The following is a 24,623-nucleotide window of genomic DNA, read 5'->3' on the forward strand; positions in this document are numbered from 1 at the left end:
TGCATCAGTTGACTTGTGCTCAACTTGTGCTCAACAGCCATGTGACGTCAACATTTGATACGTATCCGCAGGAAGTACGAACCGGGCTTAACAAGGTAACTCATAGCAAAGCTACATCTTGATGTTTAACATACCACTGACAAAGATGGAGAACATGCAACGCTCTACATTGTTAGCATCATCAGCAGCGATGTATGTGATGGAAGTTTCTCCTATCGGAAAAGCTCTGCCAGGATCGTTTTGAGTCAGTACGACACTTCCAGAGTTATCAGTGGCTGTGGGAAGTTGCCAATCAACTACTTCCATATTAGATCCTAAAGTTGTATTCACGTAGATGTCAGAAGAGCAGTTGACGATTACTGGTTTTTCATCATCTGTAGCACAAAAAAAAGGGTAGTATGTCGTAAGTGCGATACATTATTGGGTTTTCTTGATAGAGTTTCTATGACATTTTGAGTTGAGCGATCATTCAAAAGCGTTTGACTGCACAGTTTATGTGTGGTAGAAGAGTACACAGCTATTTGTGTAGAGGCATTCACTGCATGGTATCATATTGAAGGCTGAATAGTCTCTACCTGTCATTACTCAGTACAATATTATACAAATAATGAATGTTTATGAGCCCAATTCTGCGCCAGGAGTGTCTTTTAGACAGACATGGCGCATTATAAATTGCCACTATTATTATTATTATTATTATTATTAATTGTGGGAATATTGAAAGTTGAAAGATGGACTGTTTTTTTTCAACGAGGTGGGGCCAAATTTTCCATCTTTCAACGAATGAAACTATTCCCCCTATTGCACAAATTAAAAACATTCATTATTTGGTTTACTATATACATGTAACATCCGAGTAGATCTTTGTCATTTTGATTGGGGGATACAACTTTCAACAATTTTCCCTGCATATTGGTAACAACTTAACGGAGTATCCTTAGTCATGTTATGGTATGTTTCAATTAATGTAGCCTGTATAGCCTGTTGAATTGCATTTGATGCTTTTCTTGTTGTTGCCAATATTGAAATAAGTGTCAAAACACCAACAAAAAAAAAGCAAAGCATAAATGTTTAATTGTGACATTACAATTATACAGTGTTAGTTTCTTTCATAATTCTCTTGCAAAGTTGATGACCAACTGGGCCAAAATGTTGTTATTTTATGCATATGTTGGGATACACCATAGAAATAGAACCCGGAGAACGCCGAGTGTCTCATTGTGCGTGCGGTTTCGCAAAATATTTTGCCATACAATTTTGCCGTACAATGACATCATCATTGACCAATGAAAACACTAGAAATGGTCTATGTGCTCTGACATCTTGCCATTTTGCCATACGCGCGTGTCACACGATGATAATTTTGCCATACGCGCGTATTGCGCGGTATTGATACGCCGCGCCCACAGACGACACCGAGGGTGGTCGAGCTAAGCTTTCTCCGGGTTCTATTTCTATGGGATACACCAAGTGAGAACACTGGTCTACGACAACTACCAAGTGCGTCCAGTGGCTTTGTGTCTGTAATTTAAAAGTGTCTACTGAAGATGGTTTGGTATGTACCTTCAATTACAACATTAAATCTGCAGAACGCCTCTTCACCGGCCGCATCCTTTGCAACATACTCGACTGCTGTCGTTCCAACTTCAAAGACCTGCCCTGGCTGGTGGCTGGAATTTGTGTATGTGACATTAACGTTGTCAGAAGGTAGAACCGAGCTCCAGTAAGCCGTACCCATGTAATCACCGGGGAGGGTGCCATTGGTGATATCTACAGAAGGACATGCTGCAAATGTTGGAGGTTCATCATCTAGAACAGACAAAGCAAACAAAACAAATTATTCCACAATGGACATCCACAGTCTTGTATTATTTGCTAAACTCTTTATAGACGATGTGACCTATGTTTACATTCAAACCGCCCTCTGTTGACAAACACTCTATACGTCATGTTTCGCCGGGCACTGAGTTGCGTAGTCACAGTAAGATTGCGTACACTTTCTAGCTGGCTGCCAAAACACAAAGGTTTTGCCCGGCGGTATGCGCGTGAAACATGTTATGGTTTTCGTGTGACGTCAGAGGTCACATCGTCTATAAGACTTGCACTCTCAGCATCAGTTACGTCTCAGCATCAGTTAAGCGTAGAGTCTCAGCATCAATTACACGTAGCGTCCCGGGAACAAAGGAAAACTTAAATACAGAACACACGCAAATGACTTTATAATGGAATAGTCAATATTGAGACAGGATAATGGTCTAACTAGAAGAGGTGTGTCCTTGAGAAACTGAAAACTCATTAATTATCAAACCTGAAAAATAATAATGATAAAGACATTTGTAAAGTGCCTAATGCAAAAAGCTATAAGCGCATAAAGAGAACAACAAAATATGCAATGAGAGAAAGATACAACTACAAATAAGCAATTTACACAAAAGCAGTTTCGAACAAATTAGTTTTTAACAAAATGACAAAAAGTTTGTTCATCAAATGATTTACCTGTGACTTCGATTGTGAAATTGCACTCGTTTCTATTGGATGACTCGTCCCCCACTCTGTAAAACACTTCAGTAAATCCAACTGGGAATTCAGCCCAGTTAGTGGAGCTTGACTCAACGATAGTGAAATTCCCAGAATTATCGGAAATGTCGGGGTCATCGAAGCTCAAGGTGGCAAACGGTTTACCGGGATCAGCAGAAGCGTTAATGTTCTCTGAACAATTCATAATGACTGGGGCCTCCATGTCTACACAAAGAAAACAAACACAAAATAAAGAATGACTTTCACATTAAACTGAGAATGCATTGACAATAGCATCAGAGAATGTGTTCACAGGCATTTTGTGCTGTGCATACCACAAAATCAAAAAGACGAGTTAAAAAAAAAAGAAAAAAAAAAAAAACATCAACTGTAAAAATTTTAACATAAAACAGCATTTCTTTGCAGATATTCTATAAATATTCTTATATATATTTATTTATTTTAAATACATTGTGGCAGAGGCCTTTTTTTTTTTTTAATCAAACATTTGAAGTCAGTTCTCTAAAATCCTACTCAGATACATGGCGTTAAAGCAACCCTTACATGGTGCATGTATTCCCACCATGAATAGTCTCAAACTCTACTCATATACACTGTGCTTCCGCAAAACTGACATTGAATTCCCTCCATGCAAACTTTAAATCCTACTCATGTACAGGGCGTTAAAGCAACCCTTAAAATTTTGCATGTATTTTCACCATGAATAATTTCAAATCCTACTCATCTACCGCAAAACTTACACTTAATTCCCACCATACAAATTTCAAATCCTACTCATGTACATAGTGTTACCACCAACCTTACAGGATGGACTCCAACCACTCACAGTTTGCAAAACCTACAAGCAAAACATGCTGTTAAAGACAGAGGACAGTATTGGTAATTGTTAAAGACTAGTCTTCACAGTTGGTGTATCTCCACATATGCATAATATAACAAACCTGTGAAAATTTGAGCTCAATCGGTTGTCAAAATTGCGAGATAATAATGAAAGAAAAAAACACCCTTGTCACACAAAGTTGTGTTCTTTCAGATACTTGATTTCGAGACCTCAAGTTCTAAATCTGAGGTCTCAAAATCAAATCCCTGGAAAATTACTTCATTCTCGAAAAACAAGGTTACTTCAGAGGGAGCCGTTTCTCACAGTGTTTTATACTATCAACCTCTCCCCATTACTTGTAATCAAGAAAGGTTTTATGATAATAATTATTTTGAGTAATTACCAATAGTGTCCACTGCCTTTAAATTGTTAACATGTTGAGTTTTAACAAATTGTGCATTACCTAACACTGTAACGTTGAAGACACACTCTACTTCATTGTTGGAGGCATCTGATAAAACGTATGTCACCAAAGTTCTGCCGATGGGAAAGCCATACCCTGGAGAATAATTAGAACTTCTCGTGACAGAACCAGAGTTATCCATGGCCTCAGGTTCAATCCATGAAATGTTTGCTGTTGGAAGTGTCGGATCAGTGTTGCTCACAGTGCCATTCGGACAAGACAAGACCACTGGGGCTTCATTATCTGAAACAAAAATTCAAAAATTATAATGATCAGATAAAACAGATGAGGATAAAAAACAGTGTGATGGGTTCAAGTAAACCAGGTCTTGACACTTGTTGTAATGTACTTAAGCAACACTCTTCACCAGTTGTGCTTTGCCCTGTGTTGTGTAATATACGTTAAAGAACTCAGTACACACATATCTTTAGGCAAATGAGTTTGCTGCAGTGTTTTCTGATACAGTTGCGCCACATAATCTTTTAAAGACACTGGACACTATTGGTAATTGTCAAAGACCAGTCTTCTTGTTTGGTGTATCTCAACATATGCATAAAATAAAAAGCCTGTGAAAGTTTGAACCCTATGGTCATCAAAGTTGCGAGATAATAATGAAAGAAAAACACCCTCGTCACACAAAGTGGTGTACTTTCACATGGTTGATTTCAAGACCTCAAATTCTAAATCTAAGGTCTCGAAATCAAATTCCTGGGAAAATTACTTCTTTCTGGAAAACTAGGTTACTTCAGAGGGAGCAGTTTCTCAAAATGGTTTATACTATCAACAGCTCTCAATTACTCATTACCAAGTAAGGTTTGATGCTAATAATTATTTTGAGTAATTACCAATAGTGTCCACTGCCTTTAACTCCATTGTGTAATAATATAAATGAGTCTTATATATTATGAAAAAGCTCCACATCAAACCGTGTGGAAACAAGAAATTTGAGACTATAAATTGTGCTATATTATAACTGCATGTGTTAATATTTTTAAGATTACAAATAAAATCACCAAATTAAAAGGGTCATTGGCAAAAAAAAAAAAAAAAAAAAAAAAAAAATAACATGTTTTAATCTCACAAGATTGAGAGTGTGAAACCCCTGCATCGTATCTAACATTATCTTGGACGCTGCCCTAAAAACACCTTGAAATTTTAAGTCAACTTTGCATGGTGCCTCTTGCGAGAGTAATCACATGTACAAAACCAAGATCTATAACATTAAGCACTGATTCAACAGCTTCTCCAAGTTCAGGTATGTCAATTCTGGATGAGTCCTCACCTTCAACAGTCACTGAGAACGAACAAGAGCCATTGTTTCCGCTTGTGTCGAATGCTGTATACACCACCACCTCAGTTCCCAAGAAGAAAACGGAGCCATTTTCATGGGTCACATTGAGACTACCGAACCTGAAGTTGTCCATGTAAGTTGGTTGGGGCCAACTTACAGACGTGGAGTTGCTCATTGGGTCAGCCGATACAGAGATATTAACTGGACAGGTTATCATCGGTGGTTCAGTATCAGTGGCTGTGATAAAATAAAAAAAAGTAGCAACGTTATCTCATACTGACGTTTGTCTAAAACACACAAAAGAATTACAAAAGCACAAGGCTTACTGCTGTGTTTTACAATTTCCATGACACAGCTCTGAGAACCCCACAGTTATGAAATTGGCTGTTTAGTTGCATGCCTCAACAAATATTCTTTATCCTTGACACAATTTGTATATTATTGCATATTACAGGAGTCAAGCTTCTTAATAATAATAATAATAATAATAATAATAACATAATATTTATAAGCGCGCAGTATCTGGAATAGATCCATTCAAAGGCGCCGTAAGCTAGTCAGCTGTCAAATTAAACAGATGAGACTTGAGGTTGTGTTTGAAAGTAGAAAGATCAGGTGTGGCCCTCAGTTCGTCTGGCAAGGAATTCCAGAGACGCGGTGCGCAGCTGGAAAAGGCGCGGTCTCCGTAACTTGCCAGACGAGTTTTGGGAACATAGAGTATGTGTGATGATGATGACGATCTAAGGCCTGGTCTGATGTTACGTTGTTGTAGAAGATGTGTAATGTAGCAAGGTGCTAACCCATGGAGGGCCTTGAATGTGAGAAGCAAGATTTTGAATTGTATTCTATGTTTAACAGGAAGCCAGTGGAGATTATATAAAATGGGTGTTATGTGATCGGAAGATTTGGGTTCTGGTGAGAAAGCGGGCAGAAGCGTTTTGGACTTTTAGAAGACGGTTTAGTGATTGCTGTGGTAGTTTTGTAAGTAGACTGTTGCAGAAGTCCAGTCTTGATGAGATGAATGCTGTGTGAAATGAAAGTGAGGCCCTGATTGCAGCTATGCGACGTAGATGCGCGTAAGAAGATTGACAGACTGATGTAATATGTCGATCAAGGTTCATAAACCTGTCAAAAGTAACACCAAGGTTACGCGCATCAGAGCAAGCAGCGACCAGGGCATCACCAATGCGTATGTGAGAGATGTTGACTTCCTGTCTGAGGTGTGGTGAGCGTATGATGAGAAACTGAGTTTTGTGAGCATTGAGCTTGAGTAAATTGGCTGTCATCCACCTGCTAATACTGTCCAGGCATGTTTCAAGGATGTGCAGTGTGTGAATATCATCGTTGGGTGAATTGTGAGAAAATGTTGCGTACAGCTGTGTGTCGTCTGCGTAGAAATGGGGGTGGAGACCATGGTGTCGGTCAATGCGGCCAAGGGGTGAAATGTACAAGGTGAAAAGTAGAGGTCCCAAAACAGATCCTTGTGGGACACCGTATATAAGATCAGAGTTTTTTGATAGATTCCCTGAAATGTGAACAGACTGGGTACGATTATGCAAATATAACTTGAACCAGTTGATGGCAGTTTCCTGAACCCCAAATTGAAAATGTAATCTATGCAGAAGGATGTTATGGTCTATTGTGTCGAAGGCTGCTGAAAGGTCGAGTAGCACTAGTAGAACCGCCCGTTTGTTGTCGATGGCAATCATGATGTCATTATGGACTTTCAACAAAGCTGTTTCTACACTATGGAAACTAGTGTAAGCGGATTGGAAGTCATCACGCAAGCCATACTCCATGAGGTGGTTATTCAATCTGGCGACTACTACCCTTTCAGCAACCTTCGACACAAATGATAAGTTAGAAATTGGACGATAATTATTTAAATCATTTTTGTCAAGAGACTGTTTCTTCAAAACTGGAGTAATGAGAGCCCTCTTCAAGCAATCTGGGAAGTGACCTGAGATAAGAGATCTGTTGATTATTGCCGCTATGGGCTTAACCAACACGTCAATGTGTTCTTTCACCATGGCTGATGGAATTGGATCTAGAGCACAGGTCTTCATGGGGGAGCTCTTGGTTATTTTAGTGACTTCTCGATTCGAGGCGATGGAAAATGCTGTGAGGGGAGCTTGGTGGAACTCACAATCTTCAACGTGGGGGTCAGAAGATTGTGAGTTTCACCAAGCTCCCCTCACAGCATTTTCCATCGCCTCAAATCGAGAAGTCACTAAAACAACCAAGAGCTCCCCCATGAAGACCTGTGCTCTAGATCCAATTCCATCAGCCATGGTGAAAGAACACATTGACGTGTTGGTTAAGCCCATAGCGGCAATAATCAACAGATCTCTTATCTCAGGTCACTTCCCAGATTGCTTGAAGAGGGCTCTCATTACTCCAGTTTTGAAGAAACAGTCTCTCTAATCGCTTAAGCAGCTCTATGAAATTGGGCCCAGATTTGAATTAAATTAAAAGATCAAAGTACGTACGATAGACGATGATGGTAAAAGAACAATTAATCATATTTCCAGATTTGTCAACAGCAGTGTATTCCACGATGTAGGTGCCATTCTCAAACTCTTGCCCTGGCTGGTAATTTGATGTGACGTCAACGCTAAGAGAGTTGTCTGTTGCTTTTGGTGGAGTCCAACTCACTGACACATTTGTGCCAGGGTCAGCGAAAGCTTCCAAATCAGTGGGGCAAGATGCTATCACAGGATCTTCAAGGTCTGAAACAAAGATACAATTTTTTAATCCATACACACAGAGAAAATTTCCAGTTTTTGGACAGTAGATCAGTTTCCTTTAACTTAAAAAATAAACTGCATCTGATGATAAATAACTAAATGCGCAATTCTTCTTTCAAAAAAATTAAATTTGGAGGCTCACTGATCAGCCTTAACCGAAGAAATTAAACGAAACCAAATAATACCTTCAACAACTATGTCGAATGAACACTTAGCAACATTTTCAGCTGCGTCTGAAGCAAAGTATACGTCAGTATGGGTACCGATACCAAGTTTAACGCCTGGTCTGTAAGTGGCAGTCAGAGTTACAGATCCAGAGTTATCTGATGCTGTGGGTTCAGTCCACATCGCAATTACTGTCGAGGCACCCATTGCTAGCAGAGGATTTACTGACGCTGGACAGCCTACCAGTACGGGATCCTCAGTATCTGTTTGTAATAGAAGAAAAGACCATTGGATTTTTGCATGTATGAAATGAGCAGGGGTGCAGAGTTGGCTGAAGGACTTTTACCACTTTTGAATAAATGCAACAGAGACTATCCTAGATATGAGGATCCGATTCAGAGGTGGAGAAATTTCACAGATTCATAATTCAGAATCTTACTAGTAAGAAGCTACTAATCTCAGCACATTAATATTCCATGGCCGCATAAATTTGTGGGTTAGATATTTCCACATAGATCAGCTCTCTAGTCTTCTGTTCTATTCATTTTGTTTGTTAATCCAGAGGTCTCAGGTTCAAATCCCGCCGTATTCAACATTTCCTCGTTTAACCCCAAATTAAAGAGCCAATAAAGGATGATCTCAATATGTCAACTATTACCTTTTTATGGTTTATGTTAATAACCATTTTACTCTCAAAATATGCATTTAGTAATAAATAACTCGAGTCAAAAATGCACCTGCCCGAGCGGCTTTTTCAGCCGAGAGTCAAAAACGGCTTATCTATTATAATGGCCCTGGACGCCAGTGACGATTTTCTATTGGTTTTGAACACAGTTCTCCAGCTTTGGCAATTCCACACCAAATAGCCGCCACTGACGTCACGATTCCTTTGTCGCGCGGGCTTGTTTGACCCCCACGTTTTTCAGAAATTTGGCTTGGAGCGTTCTGGAGAAAAACCCATTTTTACCATGTTTTAACGTGAGGTAAGAGACTCGTTATATTTGTTATGTTTCCTGGATGGACTGCAGCAGTTAGAAAACTGTAATATCTATATATTTGAGATCCTCCTTTATTGGCTGTTTAACTGTTTGGTCTCTCTCTTTCATGCAATCATGTGTGTACACTGGTGACTTATGTGCAGGATGGCTGCATGATGTTGAGTGAATTGTGTGCATAAAGCGGGATGGATTATACATTGTAGGTTGTACAATCACAACCTAACAACTTGTTATAATAGGTTTGCCTTATGAACTGTGTTAAAACACAAAAAATGACAAATTTCTGAGGAATATCGAGCGTCCAAAACCCATCGCAAATAAATGTATGCCGCCATAGCATGAATATCCAGTGAGATGAGTAGCCTTTTTGATGGAAGAATTAAATTATGGCTCTCTGAAAATGTAATGTCCATGAAACAGACCCTAATATCTAGGACTAGCTCATTTCCGAATGTATATTAATCATAGAGTTATATATAAGAACTAGAGGGCGCACGAGTGATGCTTCGTGCACAAACGCCACGGGACCGCAAGATGACAAGCGCGTCATTCTGCACGCGCGTTGAATATGAAACGCACCTTTGAGGTTTTTTTTATTGAACGCTCACGCGATGCTGTTTGTTCAACTTACAAAATGGCCGCACAAACACACGCTGTGAGACGCCAGTTTTGTCAACTTAGAAAATGGCCGCCTGCGCGCATGCCGGAGCGCGTATATAGGCCAGTGCGCCCTCTAGCTCTTATATATAACTCTATGGTATTAATGCAAGGTATTAATTGGCTCCTAAAATGGCACTCTCAAGATTATGGTATCACTACTACTCAGAATAGAACTGAAAAGAACGATGGTCTGTATACAAAATAAAGCTAAGCTTCACATGAAAGCTGTAGTGATCAAGTTTATAACCATCAGATACGGTGATATTCATGTTCGAGGGAGTAATTGATCAGATTATAAAATTAGGGCCGACAGTATTTATCAAGAGCTGGGCCTAATTTCATGGCTCTGATTACCGCCAAATTCAGCACTTACATGTACACTTGGTAAGTATTAAATTAAGGCTCTCTGAAAATGTGTCCAGGAAACAGACCTTAATATCTAGGACTACATGTAGCTCATTTCCGAGTGTGTATTAATGCAAGTGTATGTCACCTTAACAGCACCTCAAATGGCACTCTCAAGATTATTGTGATGATGGCGCCAGATGAATCGGGTTAATAGCAGCATAGGCAAGTAACAATTCAAACAAAAACGGAATTCAAAATGCAAATTTTTTGAATGATGTATGGATGGAAAGATAAATAACGATAAAATGGATGAAACACAACAAACAATTTTACATTAAAATTGTAACAAGTATGGCATCTTGTCATACCATGACGTCACATGAGACCCTAATGAATGCCCCTTATTTTTGACCACACAAGGGCGCTATAAATAGTATTTTTATCACTTCCGACGGGGTACACGCGATTCGCCCTGCACAAATTAATAGGCGTTCTGTCACTTTTGTTCTGCCGTAGTTTCAATTTGCTTTAGAGGTGGATTATAGCGGCTCCTTTAAAAGTCTTATTGTCTGTGATGGATTAGATGTATGTGGTGGTAATGTGTTCCAATCTTTAATATCTGTTTTGGGTATGAATGAATATAACCCCGGAAGTGATTGAGAGCGCCCTCACGCGGTCAAAAATATGGCCCATTATATGCAAACAGTTATTTACATGAAGGACAAACATTCATTATGAGAAGCTGAAAAGTAAAGATTTTCCAAGTTAAACCCCCCGTAAATCAAACAAAAAGTAAAATTTGTCTCGTATTAATTTTTTAAAGTAATTTACCTTTCACGGTGATGCTAAAATTACAGGTATCAGTCAGTCCTGCAGCATCAATCGCTACATACTCCACCATGATGTTATTACCAAGATCAACAACAACACCTGGCATGTGTGAAGCAGTCACATTGACAATCCCAACGTTATCAGTAGCTTGAGGCACCATCCATTTCACTGTAGCATTGGCTACACCAGAGTCAGTCGACACCTCCATATTATTCAGGCAGCTGTATGATGGAGGCTCATCATCTGCAGAGGAAGTTAGACCAGAGTTTCAAAATTGTCTTTATTGGTGAAACAACGGCATCAGATATAAAGAAAAATGTTACTTGGTTGAAGCCATCACCCTTGAATCTTGAATTATCATGATAATCAAAATAATATTACTGAAGTCTTACATAGCGCACATATCTACCAACAAGGAACTCAAGGCGCTTATTATATACTAAATTTCAGAAAGACTACAGTTATGAATTCTGAGATCTAATTAAGTAGCACCAGCCACTGCAAGAAACACCGGGAGATCCCCTTCTCTTATGTCTTATCGATAAGTGTTATACCCTCCTAAAAGCATTGCTGCTGTCATGGAGAGGGGCGGGGGGTTGCAAAATTCAATTCCTACCATCAACTCCCCCCCCCCCCCCCGAGTTGTTTTGTGTCACATTTCAAAACTTGTTTTCTTGTAGCCCATACCCAGAGTGGCTTCTATTTAGCCTTGCTTGGGGGAAAACTTGCATACAAACAACATTGAAAATCCTCTTTGACGTATGTGGCACTTTCTGATAAGGGTGAGACATTTTTGGAGCGACAAACTGACTTAAAACCCACCTAAAACTATAACACTGAAGCTGCAAGAATCCATTAGATTAGAATCATCTGTGATTGAGTACACGACCGTTGTTTGTCCAAAAGGGAAAGCATCCCCAGAAGAAGCAGTTGATGTCAACACATAACCATCATTTTCAATGACAATTGGCTCTGTCCAAGTGACAATGGAGCTATTTGAACCTGGATCAGTTGGTCTGGAGATGTTCTTAGGGCAATTTCCTAACATTGGTGCTTGTGTATCTGAAAAGAAAGTGACAAAAACCAACTGATTACTTTCCATGAATATTTGCATTGTTGCTTGTAAGCAAATAATGCCTAGTAACGTTGATTACGCAAACCCAGAGGCCAACATTCCTCGCTAACCGGTGAAATAAGCTTGACGTAAGCACGAAATTACCTGCTTCAGTAAGCGCCGATTCTTTGCTTACGGTAAGCAGAGCCATGAAATGTTGCCCCGTTTGTGTCATGTGTCTTTGTGAAGAGTAAAGTGTACAAAGATGAAGCACTCCATAATTATTATCCATACTCTTACTTCACAGTACAACACAAGAAACTTATCACTTGTAAATCTCACCTAATATAGTAACTATAATAGTACAAGATCCATTGTTTCCAGCTCGATCAAATGCTGTGAAAACAACGTCAGTTTCGCCAACATAGAATCTAGTTCCATTCGCCTCTGAGACTGTTATTTGCGTCACTCCAGCATTGTCCGTAGCCATAGGTGAATCCCACACGACTACAGTTGAGTTCAATCCAAAATCCACAGTAGCATTAATGGACGGTGGTGAACATATAATAACAGGACTCAAATTGTCCTCCACTGTAAAAAGGAAATAGTGAAGAAAAGAAAAAAAAACAACTGTAAACACATTTTCAGATTCAATGTTTCAATGAATCAGATGTTGTAAATACTACCAACCACAAACTTCTGAATTCAATGGTCAAAGCGCCACTGACACTAAAGCCCTAATCGCATTGGACTTAATTTGGCTAAACTAACCGAGCCAATGGGTAACTTACCCATTTTAAGTCCAATCAATGCCAACAGCCCAGGAGGTTTTCCTCCCAGGTAACTTACCCGACCCGAATGGGTAGTTTAACCGAGCCAAAGGTGCCCAGAAAGACTGACCAAGTCAGTTTAACCGAGCCAGAAAGTCCAATGCGGACGCGACGACTCGGTTAAATCTCCCATCCGTCCGTGGCCCGAAGAAGCTGACATGTTTTGTCATGGAAGAATAATATTTTCGTGATTATCAAACTATTCAATGTCACGCAGGGGGCCAGCTCGGTTAGTTTACCCACGGTCTCGGTTAGTTTACCCGAGTCAAGTAAATCCAAGTGCGGACGCTGGTAAGTTTCCCCTTTTGGAATGTTAACCACTGTCTCGGTAAAACGTTAGTCCAATGCGAACACGGCTTAACCCCGAGTTTGTTCACAGTAGTTCCTGAATTTAAACCAAGGTTTGTTCACAACAGCACCTGACCCTAACCCTGAGTTGTTTCAAAGTAAGATTTTTTCGTAGCAGCACACAATCCCAAACCTGAGTTTATTCCCACCAGTACATGTACCCGATTCTTACACTGAGTTTGTTCACAGTGTTACGTTTGAGACCTCAACATTGCAGAAAATTTATATCCTAAGATTTTCCACTTTAAATTTTCTTTGATGAATATGAAAATGTACTTATTTTTACTTTAGTATAAATAACCTGTCAAATAAAAAATAAATAAAATAATGCATAACTCAATCAGTTCACCATTTTGAGCTAGAAGAAAAAAAAGGTTGAAGTTTCATCACAAAAGCAAAACTCTCACAAATTCACTGGCAGGCAGACGTGAGTAAAGGGGCAGTTTATATTTAAACACAAGACATTATACTTCTATTAGTAAAACTGAGATACGAAACTTGTATCACTTACAATATACAGTCACATTGAAGGAGCAGGTGTCTGCATTTCCTGATGGGTCAGTAGCTGTGTAGGTGACTAGAGTGGTCCCAACTGGAAAGCTGGTTCCGGAACTATTGCTAAGTGTCAGATCAACCATGGACATTGAATTATCCTCTACCATGGGTGCAGCCCAAGTGACTGTGGTATAATTAGTAGAATCAGCAAAAGCTTCTTGATCCATAGGGCAGTCTTTCAGTCTAGGCGATTCGTTGTCTATTACAGGGGGGAAAAAAAAAACAATCCTATAAATCTTCTACTCTTAAAAGTGAGATCCTGGCTGTGCAATGAAGTATTGTACATGTATGTTCCAAAATTGTCTCGAAACTTGGTAAATAAGAACAGTTAAATAGACCTTAAAGGCCCGGTCACACAGGCCCCGATAACGAGAACGAAAATGAAAACGATAAAAATGCACGTCCGCGATTGGTTGAATGAGCGTGGGCTCATTCTGCATGGAGCATTTCAACCAATCGAGGGCGTGCATTTTTATCGTTCTCGTTATCGTTCTCGTTTTTGGGGCCTGTGTGACCGGGCCTTAAGTCCTCACTAATAAGCAGGACAGCCTATATTACTGGCCTGGTATGTGCACGCATGACTCAACTGTGCACTGTCAATGTTTCATCATAGCTTTACCTTTAAGGATAGCGACAGGATGACCATTATGCATAAAGTCTATGAGGCAAAGCAAATGGGATGGGGGAGCTCCGAGGGGGGTAGGCATCCAGTACCTGGGCCCAATTTCATAGAGCTGCTTAAAGGCAGCGGACACTATTGGTAATTACTCAAAATAATTATTGGCATAAAACCTTACTTGGTAACGAGTAATGGGGAGTGGTTGATGGTATAAAACATTGTGAGAAACGGCTCCCTCTGAAGTGGGGTAGTTTTCAAGAAAGAAGTAATTTTCCACGAATTTGATTTCGAGACCTCAGGTCTCGAAATCAAGCATCTGAAAGCGCACAACTTCATGTGACAAGGGTGTTTTTCTTTCATTATTATCTTGCAACTTCGACCTATGAAATATTTTTTACACCTCAGCAAATTTTTCTGCTACAGTAAGCACGAAAATTTGTTTACCACTGAAAGTCGTGCAATACAATTTGGCTCAATTGCTACTAGTGCTACTAGTAATATCATATTGTCAAGGGTCAAAGGTTAAGGTTCCTTAAGTTTTACATACAGTGTTCATAAAGGTTGTATGGAAAGATGTTTAGGGCAGTAGAGAGAGATTAACATTGGTAGGGAAGAGCTTTGAGTCATTTGGGAGGACAATTTAGGGTGGTATTGTGACGGGCAGAAAAACATATGGAAACGTATTTTTGTATGCTTCTTTGTTTACCTACATGTAATATATTCATTTATTCACGCATCTAGCCTAAGATCAAGCGCCCCCCACCGATGGCTTTATTTTCAAATTGATCAATTCGGATCATTCAATTATATAATGTCGGGAGAAACGCATCTCACCAGTCAAAGTTATTTCTCCGACTGGTAATGATCTTTTTCAATTAATCTCACATTTCCCTTTTAATTATCACAAATTGCAGTTACATATGTACTTATAATCCCTTACATTTAAAGACAATGGACACTATTGGTTATTGTCAAAGACCAGTGTTCTCACTTGGGGTATCTCAACAAAGCATAAAATAACAAACCTGTGAAAATTTGAGCTCAATTGGTTGTCGTTGCGAGATAATAATGAAAGAAAAAAAAACCTTGTCACATTAAGTTGTGTGCGTTTAGATGGTTGATTTCAACTCTAAATCTGGTCTCGAAATCAAGTTCGTGGAAAATTACTTCTTTCTTGAAAACTGTGTCACTTCATAGGGAGCCTTTTCTCCCAATGTTTTATACAATCAACCTCTCCCCATTACTCTTTACCATTTACCAAGTAAGGTTTTATATCTAATAATTATTTTGAGTAATTACCAATAGTGTCCACTGCATTTAATAAAGCCCGGAGGCAGGAGATCTAGAGTTATGGTTTCCACATTCATTCTTTCGTAACCGGTCATAGTATGATACAGATTTTGGGTATGGTAAGGAACAAGATTAAGGGTATGGGTTTTTGGGGTGGTAGTGGTGGAAAGAGTGACTCTTACCTGTCACAGTTACAGTAAACATGCACACGTCACTAAGACTGACTTCATCAAGACATACAACGGTGACGGTTGTATCACCAATGGGAAAAAGTGTAGAAGTCCTTGAGTAGATGAGTGAAGTCATTCCCCCATTATCAGTACAGGTAGGTGGTGTGCTTTCATACTTATACTCCCCCATGTTGCTGCCTGATGTTGTGTTTACTGTCACTGTGTCTACGCAGTTCGTTAACACAGGTGGTGCAATATCTAAACACGAGAAAGATAATGAGACTTTATTATTCTGTGGAAGAGTAAATTCGTTCCAATCCTCCAAGGTGTGAGATACAATCAACTAATTTTTCCAGCGACTGTTACCGCCTCAGGGCTGTATGCTTCGTTTTTGAAAGGGCAAGGGCACCAAGGCATTTTTTTCTCGGTCAAGGGCACCCTATGATGAAATTGCAAATTTGTACTGGAGCATTTCAAGGGCACCAAGGCAATGACCAGGTGACATGGAGGCAATCGCCTTCGTTGCCTCCGTGAAGTATCAGGCCTGCCGCCTACTCCAAGGGCCATTAAAAGGTTACCCCAAGGGCCATAAAAGGGTCACCCCCTTTACAGGTGTATAGGCTTGAGGTCATCCATCTGCAGCCTGGCTGGTAGAGCAGAAAGCACTCCCAAACTTTCTGAAGCAATCATGGTTATGTGTCTTGCTAAAGGACACAAGTGTCACGACTGGGACTCGAACCTACATTCTCCTGATCAAACACCAGAGCTTGAATCCAGTGCTCTTAACAGCTAGGCTTATGACACTTACCAACTTCACAAAATGTTCCATCGAAATCAGATGTACATAGACAGGTAAAGGTGTCCACACCATCCACACACGTTCCATTGTTCATACAGAGATTTGCAGTACAGTTGTTGATATCTAAAAGGCAATTCAAGTAAGAATAATACTAATAATAGTAATAACCTCAGGGAAATACATAACATCTCCATCTTTCAGCAGCAACTTAAGACACACCTCTCCACACTTGCTTTCCCTACCATTTGAGAATTCCCTCTTTTCCATCTTGACTAGCGCCTTTGAATGGTTTTACACCAGATTTAGTGCGCCTTTATAAAATGCTGTGTTGTTATTATTATTTATTATAACAACACAAACAGTGTCAACCAGGGTTGGGTGGTTTGTTTTAGTGGGATTTGAAACTCTGTATGGTGAAGATACAATTTAGTATTAAGGTTTGCGGTTAAAAGCAGTGGACACTATTGGTAATTGTCAAACACTAGCCTTCACAGTTGGGGTATCTCAACATATGCATAAAATAACAAACCTGTGAAAATTTGAGCTCAATTGGTCTTCGAACTTGCGAGATAATATTGAAAGAAAAAAACACCCTTGTCACACTAAGTTGTGTGCGTTTATATGATTTCGAGACCTCAAATTCTAAACTTGAGGTCTCGAAATCAAATTCGTGAAAAATTGCTTCTTTCTCGACAACTACATCACTTCAGAGGGAGCCATTTCTCACAAGGTTTTATACTATCAACCTCTCCCCATTACTCGCTACCAAGTGTGGTTTTATGCCGACAATTATTTTTAGTAATTACCAATAGTGTTCACTGCCTTTAAACACCATATACATAAACACAAATATCCAGTGATAAGACAACTCGACATCATTAGATCAATTTCAGGAGCATACTGATCCAAAACTTCAGCTTTTATCAGCCTCATTTTGCATCCATTTTTTTTTTTATTCCTTCTTTACCCCGGGGAGACCTCTAAGTGAAACACTTTTTTTCAGAGGTGCCCAGCAGCGTCAAAAAAACATCGACATTTAAAAAAATGTATAACTGTTTGATTAACAGCATTATTAAAAACAGAAAAACAGCTCATCAAGGCTAGGGACATACGACGACAACGCAGAATCATGTACAATAATGAGCAAGTTCCAGTGCGCACATTTAGTCCACCAGTGGTTGGACGTCGATCTTGTCATGAGCCAAGCCAATGTAAATGTCAAACTGAAACGGGTGTCCAATAGACTAAAACGGTTGAATGAAAATTTCTCCAAAACGTCCTGTAGAACCCTTGCACGCACATTGCATGGGCGACTGTGACACGCTCACCATTTTGGTGGGCAATAGGTTTACATGTAAACGCTGCGTCGCCTAAAATGCGCACTTCACTGATTAACGCACAGTGACATTGTCCCCACCTTAATCGCTAAGATTATTCTGATGATGACGTCAGGTGAATTGCGTCAATATTAGACTTACTCGTATCACACGTGGTTCCATTGAATCCAAGTGCACAGGCACAATCGAAGCCTTCCATGGTATTGGTGCACGTGGCTCCATTCTGGCATGGGCTGCTGTTGCAGTCATCAGCATCTGTAACCAATTATAAATAGTGCAAATCAAATAAAGACAGCAAAAAAAGTAACGCAGCTGTTGTAAAAGCACCTATAATTTTAAAATTATTACTCATATTCTAAAAATGAAAAAAACCAGGAGACGGTCAATCCAATTGCGGTGATTTTGACACCTTGTTTGTAACAATCGGTCGAGTATTGTTGTTGCGGTATGTGCTTACAGGTGAAAAGTGCCCATTTCCATTGTTGCAGTAATTCCTATTGACAAGAGCAGGGCCCAATTTCATAGAGCTACATGTACTTATAAGCACCAAATTTTGCTTTCAAAAGCAAAAAACTTATTGCTTAGTAAAATCAGATTACCGGCCAAGACTCCACTCAATTGTTATGCTAAGTAAACAACAGCTAAATACTAGTCATAAGCAATGTATATGGCATGAAATTTTGGCCAGTAACATGTGTAAAATAAGCGAGCTATTTTCGTGCTTAAGAAAATTTTTTGCTTAAGCAGCTCTATGAAATTGGCCCCAGCTTTTTAAAATTCCCGCTATTAGCTTCCTGCTGAATCAGAGGAGAGATCAGTCAGTGATTAAATACAGCAGAAATGGGGCAGCAACTAAAATTGTGCACAAGACATACAATGTCACAAAGTGTTCCCCAACTTGGTGGAATGACCCATTAACATACCTTGAGAGGTGGTAGAGTTTGCAGTGATTGGGATACTTGTGTTACCATCGCTAATCGTAGGAGTCAAGGCATTCGCAACGGCTGTTGCATTTGGCAGAGACGAGTTCGATGGGAAGGACACTGCAGCATTAGTAACTACACTTCCCGCAGCAAAGGACAGCACTCTAACCGCGAGGGCTTCTGCAGTTGCTGGAGAGGACTGCAGGGAGGCTAGTACCTGATAACAAGATTATTATTGGTCGTTAAATTTGCATCAGGGATAAATAATAATAATTGTGGTTTTTACCCATACACCGATATGCTGGCACTGTAAACTCAGTACTTCCCCCCCCCCCCCAGTCCTGTCAACAAATATCACAGGCGTTATACTCGAGTGGGATGCCTACCCACGACCCCTGCCATTCTGGAGCAGTGTCTTACCAACTAGACTATGGAGATTGCCTGGTAGCTAGAGGCATCTCGAATCCTATGTTTTGGCAGCAGGCAACTATATTTATTCGATATTTATTATTATCATAAACAATAAGCCAACTTAATTTACGTAAGAACAAATAAAAAATAGTCACTGTCTCCGGCAACTTGGAATCATCGCTTCCAATTGGTCAATCAACGGCAACAACAGTGCGATATTAAACCATATCTGTTTATCTTAAATAACTTCAATATTTTTCTTAACTTACTTAAACTTTAAGTTACATACCCTGAGAGGTATGGTTACTGAGGTATGGTTTCCATTTCGTTTAAAAGTGAATTTGGTTGAACTAGTAAATGTGTACACCTCGACAAGCAAATGTGTACACCTCAATATATTTTAAGATGCATCTGACTCCCAGGCCCGATACTTCACGGAGGCAAAAAAAGTGTGATTGCCTCCATACCCCCCCCCCTGGTCATTGACAATTTCCTCATAAGGTGCCCTTTACCAAGGCGAAAATGCCTTGGTACCTGTGCCCTTTCAAATTGAAGCATACAGACCTTGGGCCAATTTTACGAACAGATAAGACTAGTCTTAATTGAAATTAGGACCAGTAACTGATGGTCTTAACTTAAAACTATACATGTACATCTTAGCATTGCCTCCGACTAGTCCTACATTTGTAAGTTAGGAAGAGTTTAATGAAATCCCCCCTGGACTCCCAAAATGGCAAACCGTGGGCAGACCGTGGCTGCTCCTTATATCAGTCCAAGGGATCAACATATATACAGAAATGTAATTACCAATCTTTCCATTTGGGATGCCAAAGTGCTAAACGCAGCACTCTGTGTGTTACCGTAGGCAGATATAAAAGTCAAAGTCGGAGCAGTGAACTGCAATAGCAGCGATGGAAATTCTGAAAGAAGGAAAGAAACAAGACATTTATAAACAAATTTCTTTAAAATAATAATTCAATGATGTCATATGGTTCACCTGCGCAGTACACATAGTCAACCCTCCTACTGTCTGACTATTTAAAGGGGCTATGTACTTCTTTTCAATGTCCACAGATTTACATTAAGCTTACACAGTTTGAAGATAATGATAGTAGAAAGCTTCCCTTAAAACATTACTTACTGAGGTGCTTCAGTTTTTTTACAAATGAGCAAAACGATGTCACAAAAACAATTTTCGTCTCAGTTTTAGCTTATGCATAAGCCACGCAGCACAAACAAACTGCCTATATAAGTATTGTTTGAAGCTTTGCATGGTGTGGATAAATAGGAAGAATCTATGAATGATGTAGTAAACTTGCTGGTACAACCATGTGTAAATCTCTTTTGTGGGAGTGTTGGCTCTCAGAAAAGCCGAAGTTATCTTGACGTTTGGAACAGTATACTCTGCAAGCGTCTATACTTGTCGTATGTGGTCAAGTGGTGATAAAATATCAGAGTTTATAACTGAGGAACTTACTGATACATGAACCATTTTGTCTAAAGTATCCATCCCATGAGTTGCATTCGCAGATGTAACTATTCCCACTTGCTACACAGGTTGTCCCAACTTCCGAACTGCACAAACTGCTATTCATCAAGCATGGGCTTAAATCTGTCATGAAGGAAAAGTACATGTAAATGTGACAATTGAGCATACTTGGCACAAAGTACTTAGTTTGTTTTAAAAGGCACTTGACACTATGGGTAATTAGTCAAAATAATTGTTTGCATTAGAGCCTTAAAGAAGCTATGTCAGATTTTTTGCCAATTTGACCCTAAATTTTGATTTTAAATTCAATAGGTACTTTGATGGGGGCCGAAAAAAGTTACAAGCTTTCAATTGAGCCATTGCTCGAAAAAGTCCATCAATTATTAGTAGCAGTGAAATAAAGTGCTCAAAATTAGTTTCAGTCGGGATCCCGACAGTATATCACATGATCAATTTTATGTGTTTAATAAGAAACGTTTTGAATTTTTTTCATGGTTCCTGACCATTTAAAGTGAAAATTAAACTTTTTTTTGTTAGAGCGGGTGATACTCTTTGAAATACTATTCACACAAAAACTTTTTTTTTTTACGTTTGGGGCCCAAAATCTGACATAGCACCTTTAAGGGCCAGTCACACTGAAATTATTTTGGTTGAATTGCTTTGCGCAGAATACAAGCACGCTTATTCAACCAATCAAGGGCATACATTGTTAAAGGAACACGTTGCCTTGGATCGGTCGAGTTGGTCTTGGAAAAGCGTTTGTAACCGTTTGTTATAAAATGCATATGGGTAGAAAGATGTTGTAAAAGTAGAATACAATGATCCACACAAACATGCCTCGAAATTGCAGGGTTTTCCTTTTACCTCGTCGACTAACACGGTCGGCCATTTATAGGAGTCAAATTTTTGACTCCCATAAATGGCCATTTATGGTCGGCCATTTACGGGAGTCAAATTTTTGACTCCCATAAATGGCCGACCGTGTTAGTTCGCACATTAAAACGAAAACCACGCATTTTTGAGGCAAATTTGTGTGGATCATTGTATTCTACTTTTAAAACATCTTTCCAACCATGTGTTTCAAATGGCTCCCTCTGAAGTAACATAGTTTTTCATGAAAGAGGTAATTTCTCAAATATTAAAAGACTTAAGGGGTGTTTTTTCATTGTTTTCTTGTAATTTCGATGACCAATTGAGCCCAAATTTTCACAGGTTTGTTATTTTATGCATCATGTTGGGAATCACCAAGTGAGAAAACTGGTCTTTGAAAATTATCAAAGGTGTCCAGTGCCTTTAATGCAAACAAAAATTTAAAATTTAAAATTTCAAGTCCAATGCCAGTCTACCACAGAAATGTTGCTTGTTTGCAAAGTCGTGCATTGAAACCCCACTCAACTATTGCAGCAGTTAAAACAAGCCAATAATGAGCATGCATGAAAACTGTCAAAAAAAAAAGTGAAAACACAGCTTTTTTTCTAAATCTCATCAAAATCTAGAGAACTTAAAGTAATTTGCTCATGCCAAATAAAAAAGTCCACACAAATAATTGCACGCTGTTTAAAACAATGTTCATTTTTAGCTTTATGTCAATTATTCCCAACAATTATTTTGTTCCTACCTTCACAAGTGTCTCCAGTGTAATTTGATGGACATAGACACTCACAGAAATCAGCACTGAATGTCCCACCATTTGAGCAGTTCACAGCTGACAGCACACACTCTGGGGAAGCGAGAGGTGACAAAAAAAAAAAAAAAAAATAAATAGCAAATCACAGACTCTATCCCTCATTACACAAGGTTGTATCTTAAAATGCTAACTAAGTTCATACCAGTGACCAGTGACCAGTGTAGAGTACGTTGCTACATTAATGTACGTTATTGTAAATCACTCTGTAAGAACTAGTTGTTATTACTATTAGTAAAATGAGTCAAAATAAGACACTAGACAGCAATAGACAATAAACATGTTTCTTTTGACTCAAGTGTATAACGTGCACAAACTGTAGAACAATGAAATCAAGAATCAAAGTCCATTATAAAGTTTGAAAAAAACCAAGAAATACTTCTCAACTCCTTAGGAGTATGCAGCAGCCCTGAATGCAAACACGGCACATAAAGCTCGTCAATAAAACTTTTAACCTTACTGGAATCAATTTACACCCTGAAGTTGATAAACAACTTTTGTAAGTATTGTTTGTACAAAAATTAAGATGATGGCTGGTGGAAGGCTAGGATCTGCAAACGCCGCGTAAGTTTGCTGGGTACTCTGTGTCCGCCACGCTGAGCTTGTTGACTGCTAACCGTCCTCTTGGAGCACACTCAAGGCAAGCCTTCTCATCTAAATCTAAATGTCTTGCCTTCATATACAACCTGAAACGACACTCCGGCTTGGCCAGTGCTGAGGAACTACCCTCCTGCATGCTGGAGCGAAACATCTGGACAAAGTTCACTGGGCAGGCTCAAGCCACTGCATGGCGCTCGACTTGATGATGAAAGATAGAAAAATATATTGAAAACAATTTTTGAATGAAAAAAGATGCTCACAAAAACATGATTACCTATTGTAATATTGAAGTTGCATGTTGCTTCGTTTGAAGCGGCATCCTGAGCTGTACAGATAATTGTCGTCAAGCCTTCCCCAAAGTCATCTCCGGATGCTACTTGATTACCAGAACCATCTAAGCAAGCCGGAGTGAGGATACCATCGACTGTGTCATTGGCTGAAGGCAGTGACGGCCAAACCACTGCAACTCCACTAGTTTGGATCCCTAACTGGGCCAATGCAGGATTATCCGGACATGCGATGGTTGGAGCTTCATTGTCTGTTAGGAGAAGCATTGGTCAATGGGTTAATAATTATAATAGATGTTAATAACAATAATAATAACCAATAAAAAACTTGTTATGTTCACATACCCACCCTGCTAGGTGTTCCAGGCACAGTAATAGATGGATTGCAATACGCGACGTGTGTACTTTACTATTGTTAATACATCAAAAGTGGCAGCCGATGACGTGTATTGTATAACAAATTAAGGTACAAAACTTTCATCTGAGCATGGTATTGACACGTCACAGAAAACAACGAAGTGAAGTCAATGCAAACATATTATATCTCACTCTCGTACTTGTTTTTTGTTGAACATAAATGCAGTGTTTATAATCCAAACACCTTGACAAGTTTAAAACATTAAAGAACCAAAATGCTTTGCAATAACTAAATTGTAACAAAACGATTAAAAGAATTCAAAAGTCACTCACCATGCACAGCGACTTTAAATTGGCACGATCCTTCATTCATATCACTATCCAGAACCTTGCATGTCACTAATGTTATGCCTGCTTTATATGCTCCACCAGAAATCACCACATTACCCAAATCGTCTTCACATACTACACTATCTGTTATGTTCACAACAACATTATCCATTGCTGTTGGTAAGGATGACCAGGTGGAATTGGCAAATGCTGTCCCCGGATCCACGTTCACAGGAAGAGCACTCTTCGGGCAGCTGACAACTGGAGCCTCAATGTCTACATCAGAAGCAAGGTGTGGGAAATAAAGGTGGCCGGGTTACTTTTCCTAAATAGCCTTGAGGCTGGTTAAAAGTCGGTTGCACGATGGTCGCGCGATGGAAATCTTGTGCGCAATCCTAAGACTGAGGCCTAGAAACCGTGTCTTTTTATGATTGCGCGTCAAGATTTCCGACGCCCGACCATCGCGCGACCGACTATAACTCGGCCTTTAGTTTGGTTTAGTTTGAGTCAAATGAGAGAAAGCATTTACAAGATACGAAAAAAGAAGGAAAAAAAACATGACCATCGTCATATGAGACCATTAAACACAGAGTGGGGTACACAAATAAAAGAATGTTTTTGTTTTAAAAAAATGCATGGCATAAAAAATGCGGGTGTGATCAACCTGCAGATATCTTAA

At 39.4% G+C, this 24,623-nt stretch overlaps 1 protein-coding gene across 3 annotated transcripts in view; it reads right to left on the minus strand.

Annotated features, from left to right (window-relative positions):
* Positions 1-24,623, minus strand: part of LOC139950171 (uncharacterized) — an 84,526-nt gene that overhangs the window by 51,375 nt on the left and 8,528 nt on the right. For all 3 annotated transcript variants that reach the window (XM_071948798.1, XM_071948797.1, XM_071948796.1), the window contains exons 8-27: positions 23,948-24,220; positions 23,245-23,508; positions 22,305-22,406; positions 20,675-20,809; positions 20,005-20,117; positions 18,787-19,003; positions 18,005-18,118; positions 16,536-16,649; positions 15,740-15,985; positions 13,605-13,847; positions 12,258-12,506; positions 11,684-11,923; positions 10,862-11,104; positions 8,045-8,287; positions 7,602-7,841; positions 5,104-5,349; positions 3,822-4,064; positions 2,497-2,742; positions 1,564-1,809; positions 135-374 (exon numbers count right to left, since the gene is read on the minus strand). In XM_071948798.1, coding sequence (XP_071804899.1) covers positions 135-374; positions 1,564-1,809; positions 2,497-2,742; positions 3,822-4,064; positions 5,104-5,349; positions 7,602-7,841; positions 8,045-8,287; positions 10,862-11,104; positions 11,684-11,923; positions 12,258-12,506; positions 13,605-13,847; positions 15,740-15,985; positions 16,536-16,649; positions 18,005-18,118; positions 18,787-19,003; positions 20,005-20,117; positions 20,675-20,809; positions 22,305-22,406; positions 23,245-23,508; positions 23,948-24,220 — 4,257 coding nt within the window. The remainder of the gene's footprint in view (positions 1-134; positions 375-1,563; positions 1,810-2,496; positions 2,743-3,821; positions 4,065-5,103; positions 5,350-7,601; positions 7,842-8,044; positions 8,288-10,861; positions 11,105-11,683; positions 11,924-12,257; positions 12,507-13,604; positions 13,848-15,739; positions 15,986-16,535; positions 16,650-18,004; positions 18,119-18,786; positions 19,004-20,004; positions 20,118-20,674; positions 20,810-22,304; positions 22,407-23,244; positions 23,509-23,947; positions 24,221-24,623) is intronic.

This window comes from Asterias amurensis, chromosome 17, assembly GCF_032118995.1.
Source record: "Asterias amurensis chromosome 17, ASM3211899v1".
NCBI classification, from domain to species: Eukaryota; Metazoa; Echinodermata; class Asteroidea; order Forcipulatida; family Asteriidae; genus Asterias; species Asterias amurensis.